A 23,709-nucleotide genomic window follows, 5' to 3' on the forward strand; every position below is an offset into this window, starting at 1 on the left:
TTAATGTAGCTTTTACTATGTTAGGCAACAATATAAATACTTTTAAATTATAATTCACATCTATTTTCAAATTAGACATAACTTCTGAAACATTTTGACTAAGTGATTTATTTATTCTAAAAACTTTATGAAAACAGATCCAAATCTTAAAGGCTAAAGCATACAAATTACTAGAATTTTCCTCTTATTAGAATTCTAATTTGTATTATGATTACTTACCAGATATATATAAAGCATAGAGTATACAACATTTTTAATAGATACTTTAGATTGACAACTTAATTATTTATTTTAACTACTTCTGTTGCTGGTCAACATAGGTAAGCCATAGGTCTTTTAAATATAAATATATTTTATTATATCAACTTTTAATCCAAAACCAAATCACATTATGTCATCTTCACTAAAAAACATAGAAGAGTACACAAATATATCCTGAAGATAAGAGTCAATTGTAACCATTGTTATTTCTTTATGAAATTAGTTGATAAAAGGCATACCACTTTCCCCCAAAAGCATGTATAGTTACTTATTTTTATTTTATACAGGCTTATAATTTATATATGTCATAACAATAGCTAACATAGCTATTTCACCTCTTATTTAATTTATTAATAAGAATGTTTCAGAAAACGTTCTAAAAATATTTGTTCAGTGAATTTCTTGCTTTACTCTGCTATTTTCTAGTCAGAAACTGATACAAAGTTAGAGAATATGAAATAGGATGCCTGTCGATCAAATGATTGATCTTTTCTTCTAGGTGCTAAAATGATGACAAGAGACAGAAAGAAACAAGTACATTTTTATACATGCACATAACTGTCTTCATACAACTCATTCTGCATTCTCCTCTTAGTAATTAATTTACTAATGAAGTGTGAATCTTTGAAAACTACGTTTCATATTTTGCTAATGTAGTTTTACTTGTTTTTATAAAAGTAGTTATGAAATGATTTTATTTGTTCAATCTTGCGGAGTGATTCTCATCAGAATTTTGTCCCTATCTATGTCTTATTTTCAAAAAAGAAATAAAATTATTCCTTATGTCCTATAATTTGTTTCAGTTGACTTCATTTTCCTAAAAAGTATTCCTTTCCTCATGCTGTATAGCCTTTTTTCTACATTCCATCTTTTTAAAAAAGTCATCTAAAAGTTCAGAGACTTTAAAATAAACCTTGAAGATTTTCACTTTACTATGGCAAGAAACCAAAATGCTATGTGAACAGGTTATATTTTTCAATGTTCCCAAGTGTCAGAAATGAACAAAAGGTAAGTAGTGGAGGTTATATGACCAAAAAGGTTTCATATAAAGGATAACTGTTCAGAGTTCTTGGGAGAAACAATTCTTTAAATATATGGTTGTGATTTGATAAAATACTGAAGCTATTACCAGCCAGAATTGTAGCAGTGGCATTCCCTGAAATTTTTAACTGAGTTTTGATATTATGAGTTATAGTAGAATATTAAGTATGAACTATACACAATTTAAAAGCTATTACTAATGTGTGAGTGACAAAAAGTAGGTTAAAATGGTCTTAATGTTATTTGTCATTCTTATTGAAAACCTCCTTTCACCTGAAATATTACTTTTCTAATTAATATCTGCTCAAAGAATATTCTGTCATTTTAATTTTAATAAGTGAGGCTTAACTAGTATACCTCAATTAATTAAAAATTGGGGCCTGCTTATTGGTTAAATCTTTAATACTATTTAAATTTTCAGTGAATTTTTTTTATAACTTGGAAAGAAAGAAAACATTCTACCATGAAATTTTTATCATTCAAATTGAATAATTTATCTAGAAAATACATTTAATTAAAAATGTTTGTCTCTGTGACAAACATGTATCTCTTTTGGTAATTTTAATAATTTTAGTCTGAAATTTTCTACCATATTTTACCAAGTTTTAACTTTAAAATACAATGTCAGACAAATTAAAACAAAATAAAAAACAACACAACATTTTTCTACAAGTATGGAAACAGTATTCTTCCAAGGGATTTGCTGGTCATTTATTTTTGCTATTCTATGTTGGTAGTAAAATATTGATTTGGTATAATAACAGCAAGGTTATTGTTTTTCTTTTATAAGTATTACTAGAGGCCCAGTGCATGAAAATTCATGCACTTGGGGGGGTCCCTGAGCCTGGCCTGTGCCCTCTCACAGTCTGGGATCCCTTGGGGGATGTCCACCTGCCAGCTTAGGCCACTCCCCAGGGGATCAGGCCTAAGTTGGCAATCAGACCTCCCCCCTGCAGCCCAGGAGCCCTTGAGGAATGTCCAACTGATGGCTTAGGCCTGCTCCCTGCAGGAAGCAGGCCTAAGCCGTCAGTCGGACATCCTTTGCACTGCCAAGGAGGCAGGAGAGGCTCCCACTACTGCTGCTGCACTCACAGCTCGCAGCCCTCAGCTGGGCTTGTGACTGAGCAGAGCTCTCCCTGTGGGAACACAATGACCACCAGGGGGCAGCTCCTGTGTTGAGCATCTGCCCCCTGGTGGTCAGTGCATGTCATAGAAACTTGTCATTCTCAGTTGTTCCGCCATTAGGGTCAATATTCATATTATCCTTTTTTTATATAGGATTAATTTCTCTTAAATCAATAAGTAGATGTCTTTTACACATATTGGTAAAAATATCCATATTAATCGTGTTAACGAAAAAAACCATTGAAACCTGTAAAGAATTTTAGTGAGTTTATTTGAGCCAAAATGTCGACATATGCCGGGAAGCAGAACCTCAATGAATTGAGATAATGCTCCGAAGAAATGGTGGGTTACATCTGTATTTATACATTGCCATCAGAGGAGGGACATAGGTGGGCTACATGAAATTCATTGGTGACGAATTAAGGAGGTGGGATAAAGTCAAACGGTGGGAAACCCCTGGGATTGGATAAAAAGTAAAATGATGGACACATACTTAGGTGGGTACAGGAACAATTAACATGATAATGAAGGAATTTGAAGTATCTGTCCTGGCGCCCACCACATTTGGTTGTGCCCCAGGGGCTCCAGCAAAAGAAGGAAGTTACAAGTTACCCAGACATCTCACAGACATCTCACAGATATGTTATCTTAGAGGCAAAAAGGCAAATGGGCTCAGTAAAGAAGATCTAAGTTGACCTTTGTCAGGGAAGATATCGGCCTAGGACATGACTGCCCACTATAACCTGTTTGTAGTTAAATATTTAATTTTCAAACCATCCTTTGTGGTTATTTCAGGTCTCTGAGTTTGCAAGACTGCCACGCAGGCCTCCCCTGAGCTTGTCAGGTCAGCATGTGGCTCCTTTCCTTCACAATCGCATGTGGAACAAAATGTCAGAAAAATAAATGATTGTAGTAACTCACAAGACACTGTGGAAAACATTCATAATCAAACTAAGTATTAAATAATTGATAGACAGTTATCAGAGAACATCAAGTAAGGTTGGAATATAATTGTATGTTAAATTATTCCATTTGTATTTTATAGCTGCACTCCAATTCTGACAAAGGTGATGGGTCTGTCAAGTACATCCTTACTGGAGAAGGTGCTGGGACCATATTTATCATTGATGATACCACGGGTGACATCCACTCAACGAAAAGCCTGGACAGAGAGCAGAAGACCCACTATGTTCTCCATGCCCAGGCTATTGACAGACGGACAAACAAGCCTCTTGAACCGGAGTCCGAGTTCATCATCAAAGTGCAAGACATCAATGACAATGCTCCAAAGTTCACAGATGGACCATATATCGTTACCGTGCCTGAAATGTCAGATATGGGTAAGAAAATCATTTTACATTTTGACTTAATATATTTTTGAGGATCCAAAAATATATTTTGAACACCTGTTTTAGTGTGTGTGTGTGTGTGTGTGTGTAGAAATTTGAAGAAGTTCTAAAATATTTTAATACTTTCCCATGGCCTAAAGTATTAAGGAATATTGGTTCTAGTTATTATATTTAGTAAAATTAAACTTCTAAGTATACTGTATGTGTAAGTAATGGTTTGATCTCAGGAAAACACTATCATAACTTGGAAAAAAAAAACAGCAATTCTTAACTGACAGGTTTTTCTGGCCATGAACATTTTTCTAGTATATTGTTGAGAACATAGCAACGCATTCGAAGTGACAATTTGCATAGATAAGGAAAGACAATATAACATCATAAGTCTTTTGGTATGTCTTTTAAGCTTATAGCTTATGAACCAATTAAAATAGTATTAATAGTACAAATAATAGCTACATTAATAAGTAAAACTTTACACCTACTCTTAAACATTTATATAACTTATATATTTTTAAATATCAACAACCCTGTGAAGTATTTAGAATACCACTTTTAAAATGTATAAGTGAAATACGCCAGTTAAAGAAAGACAAATATCACATGATTGCACTTAGTTGTGGAATATAATGAACAAAGCAAACTGATGAACAGAATAGGTCTAGAGGTATGATGAATGGAATAGAATAACAGATCTCAGTGGGGATGGTGTGTGGGAGGGGACAGGAACATATATGCATATATGCATAACCCATGGATAAAGACAATAGTATGGAGAAAGCCTGGAGTTGGTGGAGGGCTAAAAAGGGAGAAGATGGGAGACATCTGTAGCACTGTCAATAATAATAATAATAATAATGTACAAAATGGCATACAGTACTTAAGTAACTTTTCTAAATTCTCATGTCTAGAAATGGGCCAAAAAAACAAACAAACAACAACAACAACAACAACAACTTCAGGTTCTTCTGAATGCAAAGCTTACACAGCAGTTAATAAATTATACTCTAGGTTTCCAGTCACCTGATGATCTGGCAACTTCTCACCACTCACAGATATCTGTGGTCCAGCTATTTTATTTTATCTTTTATTTTATCTTTATCTGTGATTAATTTCCAAAATGTAATTAAAGTTCAGCTATGGTAATAATAATTTTGACCATTCCTGAGACTTAAAGCTTAGATTTAAAATATATTATTTGAATAAAGGTTATTTTCGACATGTGTACATTAGAGGCATTGGAATATGAATGTATGGAAGGTCATGTGAAAGTGCAAGGAGAAACTGACTTTATATTGGGTGCTTAAGAATAGGTGATACATCGACTCTAATCCAAAATAATAAAAGTGCAATATGCTAATTATACCAGATGTCCTTCCAGACAACCTCTGGGACGAAGCCGGGGCTGTGAGGGAAGCCCAGGTCCCCATTACCAGAGGAAAGCCGGTGCTGGCAGCCGGGGAAGGAAGGCCTACTCTTGCACGAATTTTGTGCATCAGGCCTCTAGTTTCAGAAATAAAAAGCTAGCAATACTGTAGAACAGGACCAGCAAACAATGGCAGGGAGACAAAGCCAGCCTGCTGTTTGTTTTTGTAAATAATGTTTTACTGGAACACAGTCATAGCCATTCATCTTTATTGTGCCTGCAGTAGCCTGCGTACTGCTGTGGCAGAGATGAGTAGTTGCAGTCAAGACTAACTCACAAAGCCTAAAACACTTCCTGTGTTGTAAAAGACTGAAAAGTTTGCCAAACTCCGTTGTAAGGGCTTTCAGGAAACGAGGCCAGAGGTAGGGGGAATAATCTGAGGATGGTGTTGTAGTCATGATAATAGACCCGGCATCTGTTGATTTAGGGCATTCCAGCCTTGCTGAGTAATGCCTATACGCAGAAATATGGCATTTGTTACAAATAATAAGATCATGCTTATTTCCTTTACACAGACACTGTAAGTGATCTAACTAATACTCAGCCTTACCTTCTGTGTTTCTAAGAGAACTCAGTTTTGTTCAGGGAGGTACCATGCAGAGTCAAATCTTCACCTCCCATCACTTCTTTTCATCTAGGAGTGGCCATGTGACTTAATTCTAGCTGGCACGATGTAAGTGGAGTCCAAAGAGGGAGCTTCTGGGAAAGATGTAGGTCTGCGGACTAAAAGTCATACCTGGCACACATATGTCAGCACTGCCATGTTCCTTTCTTGCTGCCTGTAATGCAGACGTGGTGTGGAAATGCAGCAGCTGCTAGCAACCACAGGAGCAAAGCCTTTTGCTAAGTGAGATGGAGCAGAGAGAGAAAAGGGCCCGGAACTGATGCTCCAGTCCTGGCCTGCCCATCCCAAAACCTTTCTTCTGAAAATAAACCTCTTCCTATTTAAACACTTCCACTCAATCTCAGATACATGAATGTACATTGAGCCCGAATTGGTACTTGGCCAAATTCTAGGTTTCTACATGGACCTAATAAGCAAAGAGTAGGACCTAATACTGAATCTCAAGGAACAGGGAGAGAGGTTTCAGCACCAGATAAGAAACAGCCATGCCATGTTCCATTAAGTGCTTTGCTTTGCAAATAATACATGAAGTCCTCACTCCTTTCCCCTTTCACTGTGTAATTATGATGCTAGTTGATTTTGCTATGATGGCAATGTTCCTTTCTGGCTGTGGTGTTGCTCACAGTTTTCAGAGACCTAAATCTTGCTTGCCATCAACTGTGGAATCAATTCTATCTGTACAAGTTCTGATCAGTGGATAAAAGGAGATTGGACATTTCGCATTTAGACTTGGAGTTCTACAGAAAATCTAAAATCGATCCCCACAAAACAAGTTAGTTTTGTCAGAGTCTGAGACTACGGGTTGCCACAGCAGTTGTGATAATGACCACTGAAATAGCTCCAGAGAATATTTATTGAGCACTTAGCATGTGTCAGGCATTGCATGCTGTTTGCAATAATTTCATGCTTGCATAATCATGAAGGCAACATTAGAATGATCTTTGTTTTACAGAGGATGAAACAGATATATAGAATTAAGTAATTTTCCCAAGATTGCATGTTTAGTGAGAAGTGCAATTGGGAAATATTTCTAAGCTAGGCAGAGCTTTACCTTTTGAGTTCCCATTTTTTAATATAGTAAAAGTACTAAAATCTGGATCAATATATTTGTTGAATCATTGCAACAAAAAAGTAGGTGTTCCAGAAGCCATTTGTTTACTAAACCAGCAGTGGGGGTCTTATTTTTAACCCAGTGGAGTAGATTGGATGTTATTATAGTGTTCCTTTTGTTTAAGAGATAGGATTTGGGGATGGCCAAATACCATGAAGAGAAAAAAATTATTCATAATTGCCTAGAAGTATGAGAATAGCCATTTATTTATTCTAAAATAGAATCCCTAAGGAGTCCCACAGTTACATGCTTTTGAAAAAAAATCCTCTGAAAATCTCAAAATTATGTACATTAGGCACAGTGTGGATAAAGACAATGGACTGGTTCCAGGTAGGCATGTTTACCAAAAACTGAGAAACCTTTGTAACATGGATGGTGTGGAGTAGTCCAGGGCCATTTTCTGGAGTGGAAAGTAGCCTCATTAGCTCAGCTAAGGAGTGGAGTTCAGATGGAGGACCAAGTGTGCTCATGATACTGGGACAGGGTGAAAGAGTGGGACAGGGTAAAAGAGTGTATTGTTCTCCATGCTTAAGAACAAAGTAGCCTGGCCTGTGTGGATCACTGGTTGAGCATTGACCTATGAACCAGGTAGTCACGGTTTGATAAAACACATGCCCGGGTTGTGGGCTAGATGCCCAGTGTTAGGCATGCAGGAGGCAACTGAATAATTATTCTCTCTCATCATTGATGTTTCTATCTCTCCCTCCCTCCTCCTTCATCTCTGAAATCAATGAAAATATTTTTTCAAAGAACAAAGTAAATGATTAAGCAATAAAAACAGAAAGTTTCAATCTGCTAATAAAAACATAACCACTATACAACAAAACAAACACTGCTGATAAAATACTTTAGTATAAGCTATGAATCCAATAAGCAATAAGAAATAAGACATGAATTTAAGTGAATAAACATTTGAAAATACAGATGTCACATAATAATGCTAAAGCTGATATGATGAAAGATAAATAAATAATGTGAACATCATGGATGGCAGAGAACTAATTTTTATTACATAAGGGCCTTTTTGTTTCTTTGTTTGTCTGTTGTTTATTGAGGTACCATTGGTTAATAACATTATATAAGTTTCAAGTGTCCAGCATTATAATTTGGTATCTGTATCACCAACAAAAGTCTAGTTTCCATTCATCATCATATATTTCCCCCTCCCAACCACTCCCATAACTCTCTTGTTACCAACGTTCTGTTGTCTGTATCTATGAGTTTGTTCTAATTTTGTTTGCTTAGTTTATGTTTTTGTTTGTTTTAAATTCCACATATGTATGTCTGAAATCATACATTTTTTGGCCTGTTCCATCTGACATTTCACTTAGCATAATTCCCTCAATAGCCATCTCTGTTGTCACAAATGGCAATATTTTATCTTTTTTATGAATGAGTAGTAGTACATTGTATTTATATATCATATCTTCTTTATCCACTCATCTATTGATATATGCTTAGGTTGTTTCTGTATCTAGGCTATTATAAATAATGCTGCAATTAACAAAGGGTACATGTATCTTTCTGAATTAGTGTTTTTATATTCTTCTAATAAATATCTCAAAGTGGGATTGCTGGATCATGTATTTATTTATTTTTTAAATCCTCAACTGAGGACATTTTTTCCATTCATGTTTAGAGGGAGTGGGATGGAGAAGGAGAGACTGAGAGAAACACTGATATGAGAGAGACACACTGATTGGTTGCCTCCCACAAGCCCCTGACCAGAACCAGGAGTCTGCAACTGGGGTGTGTGCCCTTGTCCAGCATTGAACCTGGGACCCTTCATTTGCAGGCTGATGCTCTACCCACTGAACAAAACAGGCTAGGACAGGGATTGCTGGATCATAAGTTAGTTTTATTATTATTTTTTATTTTTTGAGGAAACCTCACACCATTTTCCACACTGGCTGTAACAATTTATAATCCCACCAAAGGTTCTATATGGGGATTTTTTAAAAATAAAAAATACACTACACTCAAATTAAAATGGGGGAAATTATATTCAAGGAGATTCATAGAAAAAAATAAACACACTGTAATTATCCCCTCCAAAATCTCAAATTTTACTAGTAATTTAAGAAATCACAAAGGAGAAGGAGATACCAATGTTTACCTACCAAGTATGCAGGTTTGATAATCACAGAATTGTTAATGTGCAGAGCTATTAGCAGAAGAGTAAATTCTCTTAGGTTTGGATAGGAATTTGACAATATCTATTAATACTTAAAAACAAACATGCTAATTTGTTGGACAATCTCTATCATAACTATTCAATAGGTACACCCACATGGATATGGGAAGATGTATGTAAAAGAGTGCCCACTGCAGTATCATTTATAATATTTCAAAATTGGAAACATGCTTAAAGTACAGATAAGTAAGTTTTCAAATAAATGCTTCTTCAAACATACACAGATACCCTATGCAACCTTAAAATAAATGGATTTGTATGTATATGCTGACATACAGATATCTCTGTTATTTTCATAAGAAAAGAGTTTTCAGAAATGCATTTGGAATAGCCTTCAGTTTGAGAAAATAAGTGTGTATTGCAGAATATATGTGATTGACATGAATACTTAATTTTAAAATGTCAGTTTTTAGTACTAATAAAGGCCAACAGTGTAGATAGGTGACAACAAAATTTTCCCCAGTATATGGTGCTTTATGAAATCACTGTGCTTATCATAATCTCATTAATTGAGTTTTGAATTAGCTAGTCATTAAAAAAAAAATGTTGTTGTCATTGTTGTTGTTTTCTCTCCTTATATCTCTCCAGTTCTCCTGGAGAGAAGGAGAAAGGTTGAAAGCATGCAATCTACTGAGAAAGGTGATAGTGGCTAGTAATAAAATGGTAAATAAAACAATGACCCTACATTTGAGCAGCTTGCAGACATAAAAACAGAAAAATTTTAATGTTGTGTTTGATAAGCAAAATACAGGGGAACTCTGGAGTGGGCAGAGTCTAGCTGGCAGATAAGAAAAGACGTCCTCTGAGAATCTAACATAATAAATAGGGGTTTGTCAGTTGGACTAGAAAAAAAAGGGAGGGCATTCCTCATAGACTATACAATGATGAAAAATATTTTTCCCTTCCCTGTGAGTTGAAGGGAGTAAGTGTGTGTGTGTGTGTGTGTGTGTGTGTGTGTGTGTGTGTGTGTGTGTGTGTGTGGTATATTTAAAGGTGAATAAGCAGGATCATCATGCAAATGATGAATTCCCTTTATAGCTTAGCAAAATATGCTATGAGAACACAGGAAAGATAGCACCAGAGATTTTCAGGGTGCACAGTTTTTTTATCAGATTATTATTTCTTGTGTATCTGTAGTACTAAGTAATGGTCATGGAGCCCTCCAAGTAATTGCTGTGCGCTGTACTGCCAGGGAAAAAAGCCTAATGTGCTTACATATTTCTTGTCAGTGGGTAATAATAAGCAGGCAAAGTCTCTGGTATTCTGGATGGTTTAATAAAGAAAGATACAAAATAAACTGTAGTGGTTTTCGATGCATGTTTTAATAAAGTTTTTCTTTATCTCTCTGATTTACATCATGTAATTTCTACCACTATCTAGGGAATCATATCCCTGAAGGCAGGGGTTTTTTATCCAGACACTTTGGACTGGATAATTCTTTGTCTTGGGAGCTGGCTTGTGCATTGTAGGATTTTAGTAGCATCTCTGGTCTCTGCCCACTAAATGCCCATAGCATCCTTCCCACTACTGCCATATCATGATGTGTTCAGTCATTGCCAAATGCTCTCTGGGGGGCAAAACTGCTCTCAGTTGAGAACATCTGTCCTAGGGAACAGGCAAGAGAAAAGAAGGAAAACATTTTGAAGTAGAATCACGAATGGAAGAATATGGTATTTGTTACATTTATAGTCACTTCCAAAAAGAATGCCATAACGTTAGAATGTTCATGTTATATATTTTATGAACAAAAACCATTCTGTGTGCCCAGGTAAGTAATTTTTTATGTTTAAATATTAATCGCCACATTCAAATGCACAATGTGATGACAACAGCAGCAAAAACATTTGCATAAGTTTTCGGTGCTTAAAGGACAGTCGTGTGGCTACTTTAATGGCATGGCTCTCATTTAAAAATAATTACATTTACCTTTCTAAAGCATTAATTGAGAAAAGGATCATTTGAATTATGATCAGTGTCTAGTAAGCTATTGGCTGTCATATTGCTCTTTAGATTCTATTCTAAAAATGGAGTCAGATTAAACAAAGTGAACGTATATGGACAGCATGACAGTGTAATGATATGAAGGGCCATGTAACCTGAGTGGACCACGGAGAGACTGGTACACATTGTACTGCTGCACACTTAACATTTTCTCTGTGATATGCAGTCCATGATCGCCCCAACCGTGATGACTTTACTATCTTCTATAAATTATTCTACAGAAGTGCTTTTTAAATTTGGTTTTACATAATTTTACTAGATGTCTATTTTTTCAGAAACGAGACTTAAGAATAGGAAATGAAAAGTCAATAATACTAATCGTCATGTGGAGCAAAGAGGAACATTACCATGAATTAAAATTATTCCTGCTTTTGGAGTCAGCATTTAAGCTCTTGTGTGGCAGTTTAGAAATGAAGATAGAAGGAATGAAATTGTATATGCAAACAGTATTGCCATTCTCAGATGAAAAGGGTGGTATATGTCTTAAGACATTTAGTGATATTACAAGGACATATTATTATTTAAAATGTTCCCTTCTATTTGTATGTACATGTACCAAGATTTCTGCAACAATAGTCTTGCTTACACCAGGAATCAGGAGTGTTTAGTATAAATTTAAATATGGTTGCATTGCAGTCACTTTAAATTTTTAAAAAATGCTTTACATCTAAAGTTGTTTCAAAGAAAACCATACCAAACCACAATCCAATTTGCCTGAAAATAAATGTTATATCTTCTTTGTTTTTCACAGAAACATATTTATAAGGAAATATATAAATCTCTACCTATTCTCTTCTGTGTATTAATAAATATACATATAATTGAACATTAATTAAAAGGACTTTAGAAATGATAACATATGATATAAATAATGTTTTTAATATACTGGAGAGGTCAACATATTACTTTGTATGAAAATTGCATGCATTATTTATAAACTTTAGCTTCCATTAATTACTGAAACTTACTTTGGGATATTAAAAATATATATGAAATTTTACTATATGAACCTTAACTTCTGCGAGGCTTATTCTTTGGAGATGTACTGAAACATCCCTAATCATTTTCCTGTGGTCTTTGTTCCCCTCTCTGATCTCACACCCACAGGCTCATTTCCATTTGCAGCTGTGTTCTGTGTTGCACAGCAACAAGTAGGGACACCAGCTGTGCTTACTTTATTGCACTGTTTGTAGGGGGACTGATTTAGTTCTGCCCAAACATCTAGGGAGCTTCACCCTGGATCTCTTCCAAGATTCTAGTAGACATTTTTAAATCACTACCCTGGGGCATAATCTTCCAAATGAGGCCATTTCTGTACTTGTACATGGTAAATTAGAGTGCATTTGAGTCATAACACAAGACAACTGATAAATCGTAAGTTGTACAAAAATGTCTAAGGTTCATACTTTTTTTCTTCTCATTTTTTATCTTACACCTGTTTGTCTATGTCACTTAGCTGTTGTGTAACAAACCAACGTACAGCTTAGTGGCTCAAAAAATCATCTTATAACAGACTATGAGAAAAACAAATTAGGAAAACAGTCTCATTTACAAATCCATTAAGAACTATAAAATACTTAGGAATAAATGTAATCAAGGAAGTGAAAAATCTGCACAATGAAAACTATAATACATGGCTGCAAGAAAGTGAAAATACATACAAATGGAAAGATATTTCATGCTCATGGATTAGAAGAAATAATATTGGTAAAATGTCTATACTACCCAAAGCAATCTGTAGATTCAGGGCAATCCCTATCAAAATCCCCATGGCATTTTTCCAAAGAAGTAGAAAAATAATATAAAATTTGTATGGAACCCCTGAAGACCTAAAGCGGAAGAAATATTGAGAAGTAACGAAGATGGAAGTATCACATTTCCAGATTGCTAACTATATTACATAGCTATGTTAATAAAAACAGTATGGTATCAGCATAAAAACAAATACATAGGTCAATGGAACATGCGAAGAGAGACCAGAAATAAACCTATGCGTATATCTAGTCAGGTAATTGTTGACAAAGAGCCAAGAATATATAGTGGGGAAGAGAATAGTCTCTTTGTCAAATGGTGCTGGGAAGACTGGCCAGCCACATGCAAAACAATAAAACTGGACCCCTATCTTAAACCACACACAAAAATAAACTCAAAGTGGATTAGAGAGTTGGATGTAAGACCTGAAACTAAAACTCCTAGAAGAATACATATATTTTAATGACATTTTGTTTAGTGGTTGATTGATCCACCAGGTTATATTTTATGATACTTCTGATTCCTAAGTTTCTCCATTAACTTTTATGAAAGTAGACTTGATTTGGGACTCCCCAAATTAACTGATTGATTTATAATATAAATTACTTTATTGGAATAAATAGTTTCACCATAAGTTGAACCCAATTCACAAATCACTGCATTACAGTATATGCTTCTCAAATTCTATTCTAAAAATTCAGATGTGCAATGAACTCACCCATGCAGATGCATCTGGACTGCCCTGATTTACTGCCAAGGGAGCAAACAAGAAAAAGGTAGGAGATAATGTGACTATTAAATAGGATTCAAAATATCATGAATAAGTGGAGCAAAAGAGTATATGGGAAAGAAAGTCATATAGCATAATAGATAGGCCCAGGCTCGAATGCTGCCTTCTACAATTGTCAACTGCAGAACCTTTGAAACCTCAGTGCCTACATCTGTAAAATGGTTTGAAATGTAATTTTTTCAATAGGTTAATCTCATTATTCAAATAAAATGGCTTAGAGCAGAGGGCTTTCCATATCATTGTCATTCAATACATATAATTTCATAATTTTTTATTAAATCTATATAAAAAGCCAGTAACCATAATGGCCATAATGATCTTAATGACCGCTGTGGTCAGCAGTCACGCTGTGGCCAGCGAACCTGCCCCATCAGGGGATGGGGCCTGCGACCAACCTCTAGGCCCCTCCCTGCTGTTAGCCTTTCCCTGATCGGACTCTCCCACCCTGAACAACAGTGGGCCAGCCAGCCAAACGCCCTCTCCCTTCTCCTGGCCAGCCATAACCCCAATCAGCCTGCCCCACCACAATAAGCCAGTAGCCCCTCCCCTGGCTGGCCTGCCCCTGATGGCATGCCCCACCCCAATAGGGGGCAGGGCTGGCAGGCCAACTTCCCCAACCCTAATAGGGGGAGGGGCCCACTGGCCAATCTCCTGCAACCCCTCCCCCTGCCCGCCCCCCCCCAGATTGGCCCCCCCACACCCAATCAGGAGCAGAGCCAGCCGGCCAACCACCCATGGCCCCTCCCCCTGGCCCCTGATCCCCTATCAGCATCCCTCACCTCAATTGGGGGCAGGGCTTGCTGGCCAATTGCCTGCGGCCCCTTCCGCCAGCAGGCCTGGCTCTGATCAGGCCTGATCTGGGCGGGCCTGCTGGCTAACCTCCCACTATCTCCTCCTCCCAACAAGCCCAGCCCTAATCTGCCCCAATTGGGGCCGGGCCGGCTGGATCCCATCTGTGCACGAATTCATGCACTGGGCCTCTAGTACAGTGGTCTGCAAACTCATTAGTCAACAGAGCCAAATATCAGTAGTACAACAATTGAAATTTCTTTTGAGAGTCAAAAACCGACTTCTGCACATGGGCCATGAAGTTTCAATCACACTGTACGTGCAAGTCCGCACGTGGTATTTTGTGGAAGAGCCACACTCAAGGGGCCAAAGAGCCGCATGTGGCTCGAGAGCCGCAGTTTGCCGACCACTGCTCTAGTATATAAAATTTACTTGAGTAATATGAAATTTAGCATTAGGCATTCTTATAAAAAGAAAAGGATATAATTGAAGATACACAGAGATTAACACTAGCCAAGATATAAAATAGAAGAGTAACATTTGTTTTGGTACCTAGTTGTTTCAAAAGCGTTGTTGAAGAAGGATTTTTCTTTAATCAAATGATTCTCGGGTGAATACTCAAAGCTTTATAGAATGGCATGGTGACTAGAACCCTGTGCTATCACTCTGTTTGGTGAAATTACAGCCCTCCTGTGTAAAATGACATTTAAACTATAGCTTGATGACTATTGCTTTTTTACTTTCTCTGGAAAAATCTTCTGAGAATTTAGCCTTAAGAGATTTCTTCAGAGAGGTACTCTCAGCCTTCCTAAATCCTCAGCTTATTTTTATCCAAATTTCTGGTTCAACATTGAGTCACTTGAGATTTTTATCAGAGCTGTGAACCCTGACAAGTCATGCATAATGATTTGCAATCTCAGAGAATATTTGCTTGGTATTAAAATGGCTTATTAAATATTTCAAATGGGTCTTCAGAGACGTTCAAGGAAGTCCACTCTTTCTGCTTCTCATTGGCATGTAACTTTATAAAATGTGTGCTATTTATAAAGCTGTAATACAAAAAGAAACTGAATGAAAGGAATGACACAGGGCAATCCGCAAAGGAAACAGGATTTCAGTTTTATTGTAGAAAAGATGTCTTGAAAGCTTTTTTATGTACTTAAATCATTTTCAGATTTGTATAAGACATCAGCTGAGGGACGCTGATCCGTAGCATGGGAACAGTTAAGAGTGCACCATAGGAAATATTTACCATGGAAAGATTATACACTAAGTAACTAATGAAACTTTTAAATGCAATGCTTCTGTTTATTGTTTTTAATGGAAACGGTTGTGAAAGTTAAGAAAACATATAGCACTTAAAAATTTTTTTATGTAAACTAAATATGTAGGGAAGGGGCTTTTGGTTTAGTATCTCTTGACCAAATCCATATAATAATTTTCATAGAAAATTGAATTATTGTTTTAATATTCTGGTGGAATAATGATCTTATAGGCATAACTTTATATATTTCCCTTTGCAAATCTAGCACAGGAGAGGATAATAATTATTTCTTTTCTACTATCTATGCAATTAGGGCACATAGGATGAATAAATGAATTAAATGGTCCATTATAGGGCACTTTACAAAGACATAATGTATAAATCTTGATGATTTTTTAAATTAAACTTTTAACCAGAAATAAAAATTCATTAAAATTACCAACATAAATCATTAATTTATTTTAAAATGCCAACAGGCTATATCACAAATAGTGTCTAATGTTTTTAAAAAGTCAAATACCATTGCCCTAAGTGGTTTGGCTCAGTGGATAGAGAGTCAGCCTACAGATTGAAGGGTCCCAGGTTTGATTCCTGCCAAGGGCACATGCCTGGGTTGTGGGCTCAATCCCCAGTGTGGGTTGTGCAGGAAGCAGCCAATCAATGATTCTCTCTCTCATTGATGTTTCTATCTATCTCTCCCTCTCCCTTTCTCTCTGAAATAAATAAAAATAATAAAAAAATAAAATACCATTATTTTTTGCTTTAATTTTTCTCTTATGAGATTACATTCTAATTTTATCTCATTTATGATGTATCTGGTATCAAATAGTACAGGAAATTATGCCTCATTTGTTCTTGACTTGTAACCCCAGACTCTTGTTCAAAATCTGTTAAAGGAACAACTGTAAATTCTGAGAATAAATATCACTTTTCCCACTGCAATTGTAGCACACTGTGTTAGTTTGCTAGGGCTGCTGTACCAAAGTACTACCAACTGGGTGACTAAAACAACAGAAGTTTATTGTCTCACTGTTCCTGAAGCTACAAGTCTGAGGTCCAGGTGACCGCAGGCCATGCTCCCTCCTAAATCACTGGGGAAGGATGTGATCCCAGCTTCTCCTCTAGCTTCTAGTGGTTTGCTAGAATGCTTGACTCCCCTTGGCTTGTGGAAGTATCACCCCAATCTCTGCCTCCATCTTCACATGTACTTCACCGTGTGTGTGTGTGTGTGTGTGTGTGTGTGTGTGTGTCTTCAAATTTCCCATTTTTATAAGGACATCAGTCCTGCTGGATTAGGGGCCCACTCTACTCCAGAATGATCTCACCTAAACCAATTACATCTACAGTGACCTTAATTCCAGGTCATTGTACTGGAATTTAAAACTTGAACATATAAAATTTCAGGGGAAATAATCCAACTCATAACACATACTTTAAGTGTTCTTATATTTTGATTACTTATATGTTTTAAATGAAAAAGAAAGCTTTTTTTTTTTCTAATTTAAATACTTCCCAAAGCACCACTGGTTCTTATAATTTTCCCATCTGAACTTTAAATTTAAGTAGAGTGTAGATAATTTTCTTTTGGCCTGAAACTCCCTTATTAAATCTCTTTGGTAAGAAATCCTTGAACACTTGAGCAAGAGATTTGTTTTCCATCCCTGTTGTTTATCTCTCCTGCTGCTATCTCCTGGGGCAAGTTGACTTTTTCTTGCTCTGTGCTATGCATATACCTCTGCTCCCTTCAACCAGCTATCTGTTACTCAAAGTGGCAGCCTGATGCTTTCAGATGCCACCAAAGTACAGTGAGAGAGGCAATTTGCTGTTCCTTGTTTCACACACAAATAGAACTGCCAGTACCTGTGAGGCCTGCAGCACAGAGATGTGTTAAGGACTGTAGTTTGTGACCCGGGTAGAGGGCGATCATATTTTCTTTTCTTCCCCTAAATCGCTTTCCTGCTGTTTACTTACCTCTTCTACTTTAACCATCACTTAGTCAATACCTCCAGTCCACCTTTCTTTCTTTTCTATCTCCTTTCCTACCTAGATCTTTCTCGTCCATTTGTCACTCCATTCATGCTTCTCAGCTTTCACTTAACAAGGCTGGGTTTTATAAACACCTCAAGCCAAGCAGAGCCTCTTTGTCCTTCATGCGGTGATCCAGGTCATCACCATCAATGAGGTGTGATCTTGTACTGTTTCTTTTTCTCAGCTTTCTCCATGAATGGTTGCTTGGGGACTATTTTAAGATGTTAAAAATGATTTAGACTTAAATCACTATTGCAAAACCAGAGCAAGTTTCAAAAGCTTGGGATTGTATAAGTGTGGCTTCTTAATGGCCGTTATTTCACAACATTTTATCCTGTTTTCTCTTTCTTGAATCCTAGTCATCCCTATATGCCAGGTATTATTAGCATTTTTTCCTATCAGGTCAAATATTTTACTGGTAATATTTTATAACATTTTATCCACTATTATAGACTGACCAGGGAAATTACTACAGATTTTAATTAGTTTCAGTGAGGTACCAATGAAAATGTCTCCTAAATCAACATTTTTTCTGTAAATATCTACCTACTGGTATTCTCTAAACAAGTTGGAGAGATGAATATTGGAGCAAGTGTCTTTAATATTCTATAATAGTAATAATTATACTTAGTAGTGAAAGAGAAAGTTTACATGATTAGCTCTGATAAGTATAATAAAGCCAGAACATGTAGTGCTAGAATCTGAAAATTCATGGTATACACAAGGCTTCTAAGAATGGACTAGCACTGAGGCAAAAAATACTTGTTTTTTTTTACTTTTAATATTGAGATCATAGATTCACATGCAGTCATGAGAAATGATATGGAGAGATTCCTTATGCCTATATCCTTTACTCAGTTTTTCCCAATGGTAACATATTGCAAAACTATAAAGTGATATTATCATTAGTGGATGTCCTCTGTGTGCCCATGGCTGTCCATAGAAGTGGGCTTCTTGGGGTGCTGCTGGAATAAGAATTTCCGGAGGCCCCCACGGGAGGATGAGGTATCCTAGAAAGTTTTATTTCTGTGGAATTAAACCTCTGAGTTTCCAAGGTCCCATCTCTGGCTTTTTTCACTGGATGTAATTCTCTGAAGATTCATTTCAGTTGTCACAAATATTAATAGTCTATTTGTTTTTATTGCTAAGTAGTTTTTGATAGTATGAATGTACCACAGTTTGCTTAATCATTTCCCCATTGAAGGCTATCTGGGTTGTGTTAATCTGGGAGCTACTATGAATGATGTAACTATGAATATTTGTAAACAGGTTTTTATGTGAACATATATTTTTATTACTTTAATATGAATGCCCAAGAGTACAACTTGCTGGGTTGTATGGTAAATGTATGTTCAGTTTTACAAGAATCTGCTAAACTTACATTTCCAGCAGTATATGAGTGACCTAGTTTCTCAGTATTCTCACTAGCATTTGGTGTTGCAATTGTATTTATTACCCATAATTAGAGATTTCTTTTAGAAATAACATAGTCAGTCCTCCTTTTCTGGGTATGCCTAATTACTAATTATATTTCTGCTTAGAATATCAATGTAACAACACTATTTAGCCCAGAATCATAGTGTATTACTAAAAGTCACACATTTTTGGTCTGCTAATAAGAATTTTCAGTTGCACTTCTCATGCTAATTCTTTTAAGTTCTCTAGGATCCCTCATAGGCAAAGGAGAAGCTTTGTTTAAAGTTCTGTTGGAATTTAGACTCATAATAGGTCTGTCATACCTACGTATTTGAAGTAATTACTAAAATTAAAGACTGATAATTGCTAGTACTTCCATAGTCAAGTACCAAAATGAATGCAAAATTTTATAGAGGCTTACTTGATTGTGGAAATATTTTTGTTTGATATAAAACCTGTGTTAGTAGGTAGAATTTTCTAGTGTGGCAAATAATATCAAGTATGCACTTGTAGATGACTCATCAAATACATGTTATAAATAAATGAGAGCTCTTAACCACTAATTCTACGGTGAAGTTGTATTGCCCTTAATAGATGGTTGTCATGTTACACTTAGATCAGTTTTATTTGGGAATAACTGGATATTAGATTGATTTATCTAACAATTCAAATAATGTTTAAAAGGTGTAAACATAAAGAAACTAGCATAACAGATCCAAAAAATTAGTACCACGATATAATATTTTAAAGCTTATAAATTATTTTAAAATGCATTTTAACCACCAAAAAGTTAGTGTGGTAGGAATATCCTGATACCCATTGTGTAAAGATCATTATATTGGTACTGTGTAGAAGAGACTAAAAGAATGCTAACTGAACCATGGGAACCAGTTAGGAGTCTCATTAACTGTCCATGTATGAAATAAAAAGAGCATGAATGACAGAAATGATTTGAATGGGCTGTTTTGATGGTATTAATAATTTAATGTCAATTCAGTCACCTTCCAAAACCATTCCACACCTGGTTTTCATGTAGCAGACAATATACACTCTCATCACAGCTTTGTCTTTGCCCCACAATTAACAACGATTTGACTTTTAAACATCGATCCAACCCAAACCTAATTATGTGAGTGTTATCAGCACAGAGAGTCGTATCATATTCTATTTTGGACTCAGGCAAAGAAATTAAGGAATATGTTTGGCCAATAAATCTAAGAATTAAATTTAGTGGGACAAATCCATTATGGTTCTCCATAGATATCTCAATATAACTCTTTCTATGTAAAAATCACTTACATGCTGAATGCCATAACATACTAAAATTTGTTTTCCTGAATGCACAGGTACCTCTGTTCTGCAGGTGACAGCTACTGATGCAGATGACCCTACCTATGGAAACAGTGCCCGGGTGGTTTACAGTATTCTCCAGGGACAGCCCTACTTCTCCGTAGATCCTAAAACAGGTTAGTGCATTTACGTATGATTTGTGTGCAGGTGCATGTACAATGAAAGAAAACAATGTTTTAATAGTTGACCCTTGAACAACTTGAGTTGGAATTATGCAGATTCACTTAGATGTGTGTGTTTTTTTTTCCATTGATTCTATATAGTACTATAAATGTATTTAATTTCTTACTGTTTTAATGACACTTTCTTGCTTCTAGCATACTTCATATAAGAATACAGTATATAGTACATATAACATAAAAATATGTGCCAATCAACTGTTTATATTATCAGTAAGACTTCTGGTCAACAGTAGGCTATTAGTAGTTAAGTTTTGGGGGAGTCAAGAGTTATCACATATTTTTATAGTGTGTTTGGGGGGATCAGCACCTCTAACCCTTGCTTTGATTAAGGGTCACCTGTATTTTTGTGTATTCTTCTATATCTGACATTGTTATTGTAGCACATTTGAAAATGCCCTCACTTTTCTAAAACAATGTGATTGAATAATTGAAGGTAAATTAACTGCTTTCCTCAGGATTTTGATTATCCAATATTCATACCTATACCAGTAAAAAGCTCCTTATGTTAGCTTATTCCTATAACAGTTAGTGAAATACTTTCTCCTTAAAACAAACATGAGGCATTATGGGAAATGAGATTTTCAAGTTTAATGTTTGTTTTATTTACATATTAGTTTAATTCTTTGCAAAAGAAGGTAAATGACTTATTTTGATTATTTTATATTTTATTTGTATTTGATTGTCAAACAAGTTGTTGTATATTACATTGGAGAATTGTATTGAACTGACATTTTTTCCTAAAGAGAAAGAATTTTCAGCCCTTAAATATTGTAGTAATAATGAGAAATTAACTGAGAATAAATCCAAAGACATATCAACATTTTTTCAGGAAAACATGAATCTGCCCTCTTTCCTCTCTATTTTTCTGGCCAAAACAATCATATGCTATCATATCACTTGATGTGATGCCAAAATGGAAGTGAAGGATATTCAATAATGCATTATAGGGTTATGTTGCAACAACACAATCTAAAAACCACTAAAAGCTCTGGCCTCATTGACAATTTGTTAATAAAAACTTGGCTAAATATAAAACTCATTTTTAATGTAGACAGCTGTACAGCACTTGTAAGTCTCAAGTTTACTAATAATTTCAAGGATATACCAATCACAAGACATAGATGAAGCAAGGAGAGAGATCCAGGATGTTCCAGCAGCTCCCTAAGTCACATTTGATGCCTTCTGAGTAAGATTAACAAGTGGGGTCTTCAAGCAAAAGGCACTACCACAGAACTAGAGCAGACAGCCACCTTTGGTCATAACTACCCCCTTATATTCATATATATATATATATATATATATATATATATATATATATAAAAGCCTAAGCAACCGTTACGACCAGATGACCAGCCGGTAGCTATGATGCGCACTGACCACCAGGGGGCAGATGCACAACACAGGAGTTTCCCCCTTGTGGTCAGTGCACTCCCACAGCCAACCTCCCGCTGCTGGCCAATCTCCCGTGGTCCCTCCCTGTGGCCGGCCGGCCCCAGTCGGCCCCCATCACCGGCCAGGCTGAGGGACCCCACCTGTGCACAAATTTGTGCACCAGGCCTCTAGTATACATAATAAAAACACAAATTTTCCAGGAACCTTGCTCCACAAGTCTATAGACTCCAGGTTTGTTTACCATTATCTTTGACAACAAGGTACATCTAACTGAAAAGATGTTATAGACAAGAACACTTTCAATGATTAATACTATTAGATTTCTAAGAGTATTATCACCATCATATTTACAAAGAGATTCATCCAAATTACTTGTTCTTTTTCATCCTTGTCATGCTCCAACACAGGAGTTAAGAATAGACATTAGGCATACTGCTTAGCCCCGTAATTCTCATAACTTATGAATAAAATAATGAAGAATATATGTGGATATGTATATGAAAATGAAGAATATGCACACATATATACCCATATATTATATGTATTTTAATTATAGAATAAATTAAATATGTAATTAAATTAAGTAAAAATAGAAATTAGATTATAAAAATAAGTAATGTAATGTTACCTAAAATAAATGTGGTATACAAGTTTTTAGTACCAAGTTATTAGTACCAAGTTATTACTAAATATTTAGAAATAAAATATTTATTAATCTGGCAATCAAACTTCTGGGACAAAAATATGTATACGTATGTTTAACCATTTTTAATCTGGTATGGAGGTTTGGAATTAGTTAAATATATTTGTTTTATTAAAATATATGTACACTATAACATTGTGTAAATTTAAGGTGTTTGACATGGATTTGATTATTTCTATATTGTAATAGGATTGCCATTGTAGTGATAAAAAATCTTAAGACATCTCATTGATATAACTTGCTCATTTTGTTCTATTTTCCCCAAAATCATGGTTGTTTTATATAAGAAAGAAATACATTTCTCACTTTAAATATGCATCTCCCTAAAGGAAGGAAACAAGAAGACTGTGTTCCAATTACCTTGTTTAGTATTGCGCGCACACACACACACACACACATACACACACACACACACTTACATGCAGGCACACACATGCATAAATATGCAAACACACACATGGGTTTTAGCCCGGTGATTTTCAACCAATGTGATGTCTGTAAGAATTTTTTAAAAATGCAATACCGGACTATTTAGTAAGGGACACTGACCTCTTTTCCCCAAGATTCTCAAATAGAAAAATGACAACAGCCAACACAACAATAGCCACCTAGTGTGAATGAATCAAAACTATACCTATTGTTTTTGTCAGATCAGCAAAAAAATATATGTTTTGGTGTGCCACAGAATTTTAGTAATTAGTTTATGTGTGCCATGAGGTGAAAAGGATAAAAAAATCATTGCTTTATCCCATTAGCTATCCTATACATAGACAAATGTTTATTTAAAAAAAATATTACAGTTACTTAAAATAATAATGCATGGTATAAATATCCTATATGAATTTTGAAAAATTTCTATGCACTTTTTGAACTTTTTAAAAAGCAAATACTAATTCTGTGTGTATATGTGTGT

General features: G+C 35.6%; 1 protein-coding gene across 1 annotated transcript in view; it reads left to right on the top strand.

Annotated features, from left to right (window-relative positions):
* CDH18 (cadherin 18) overlaps positions 1-23,709 on the top strand; it is a 213,568-nt gene that overhangs the window by 39,827 nt on the left and 150,032 nt on the right. The window contains exons 2-3 of the mRNA XM_008161781.3: positions 3,473-3,767; positions 20,516-20,635. Of these exons, the coding sequence (XP_008160003.1) occupies positions 3,473-3,767; positions 20,516-20,635 (415 nt within the window). The remainder of the gene's footprint in view (positions 1-3,472; positions 3,768-20,515; positions 20,636-23,709) is intronic.

Source organism: Eptesicus fuscus, chromosome 4 (genome assembly GCF_027574615.1).
Source record: "Eptesicus fuscus isolate TK198812 chromosome 4, DD_ASM_mEF_20220401, whole genome shotgun sequence".
Taxonomy (NCBI): domain Eukaryota; kingdom Metazoa; phylum Chordata; class Mammalia; order Chiroptera; family Vespertilionidae; genus Eptesicus; species Eptesicus fuscus.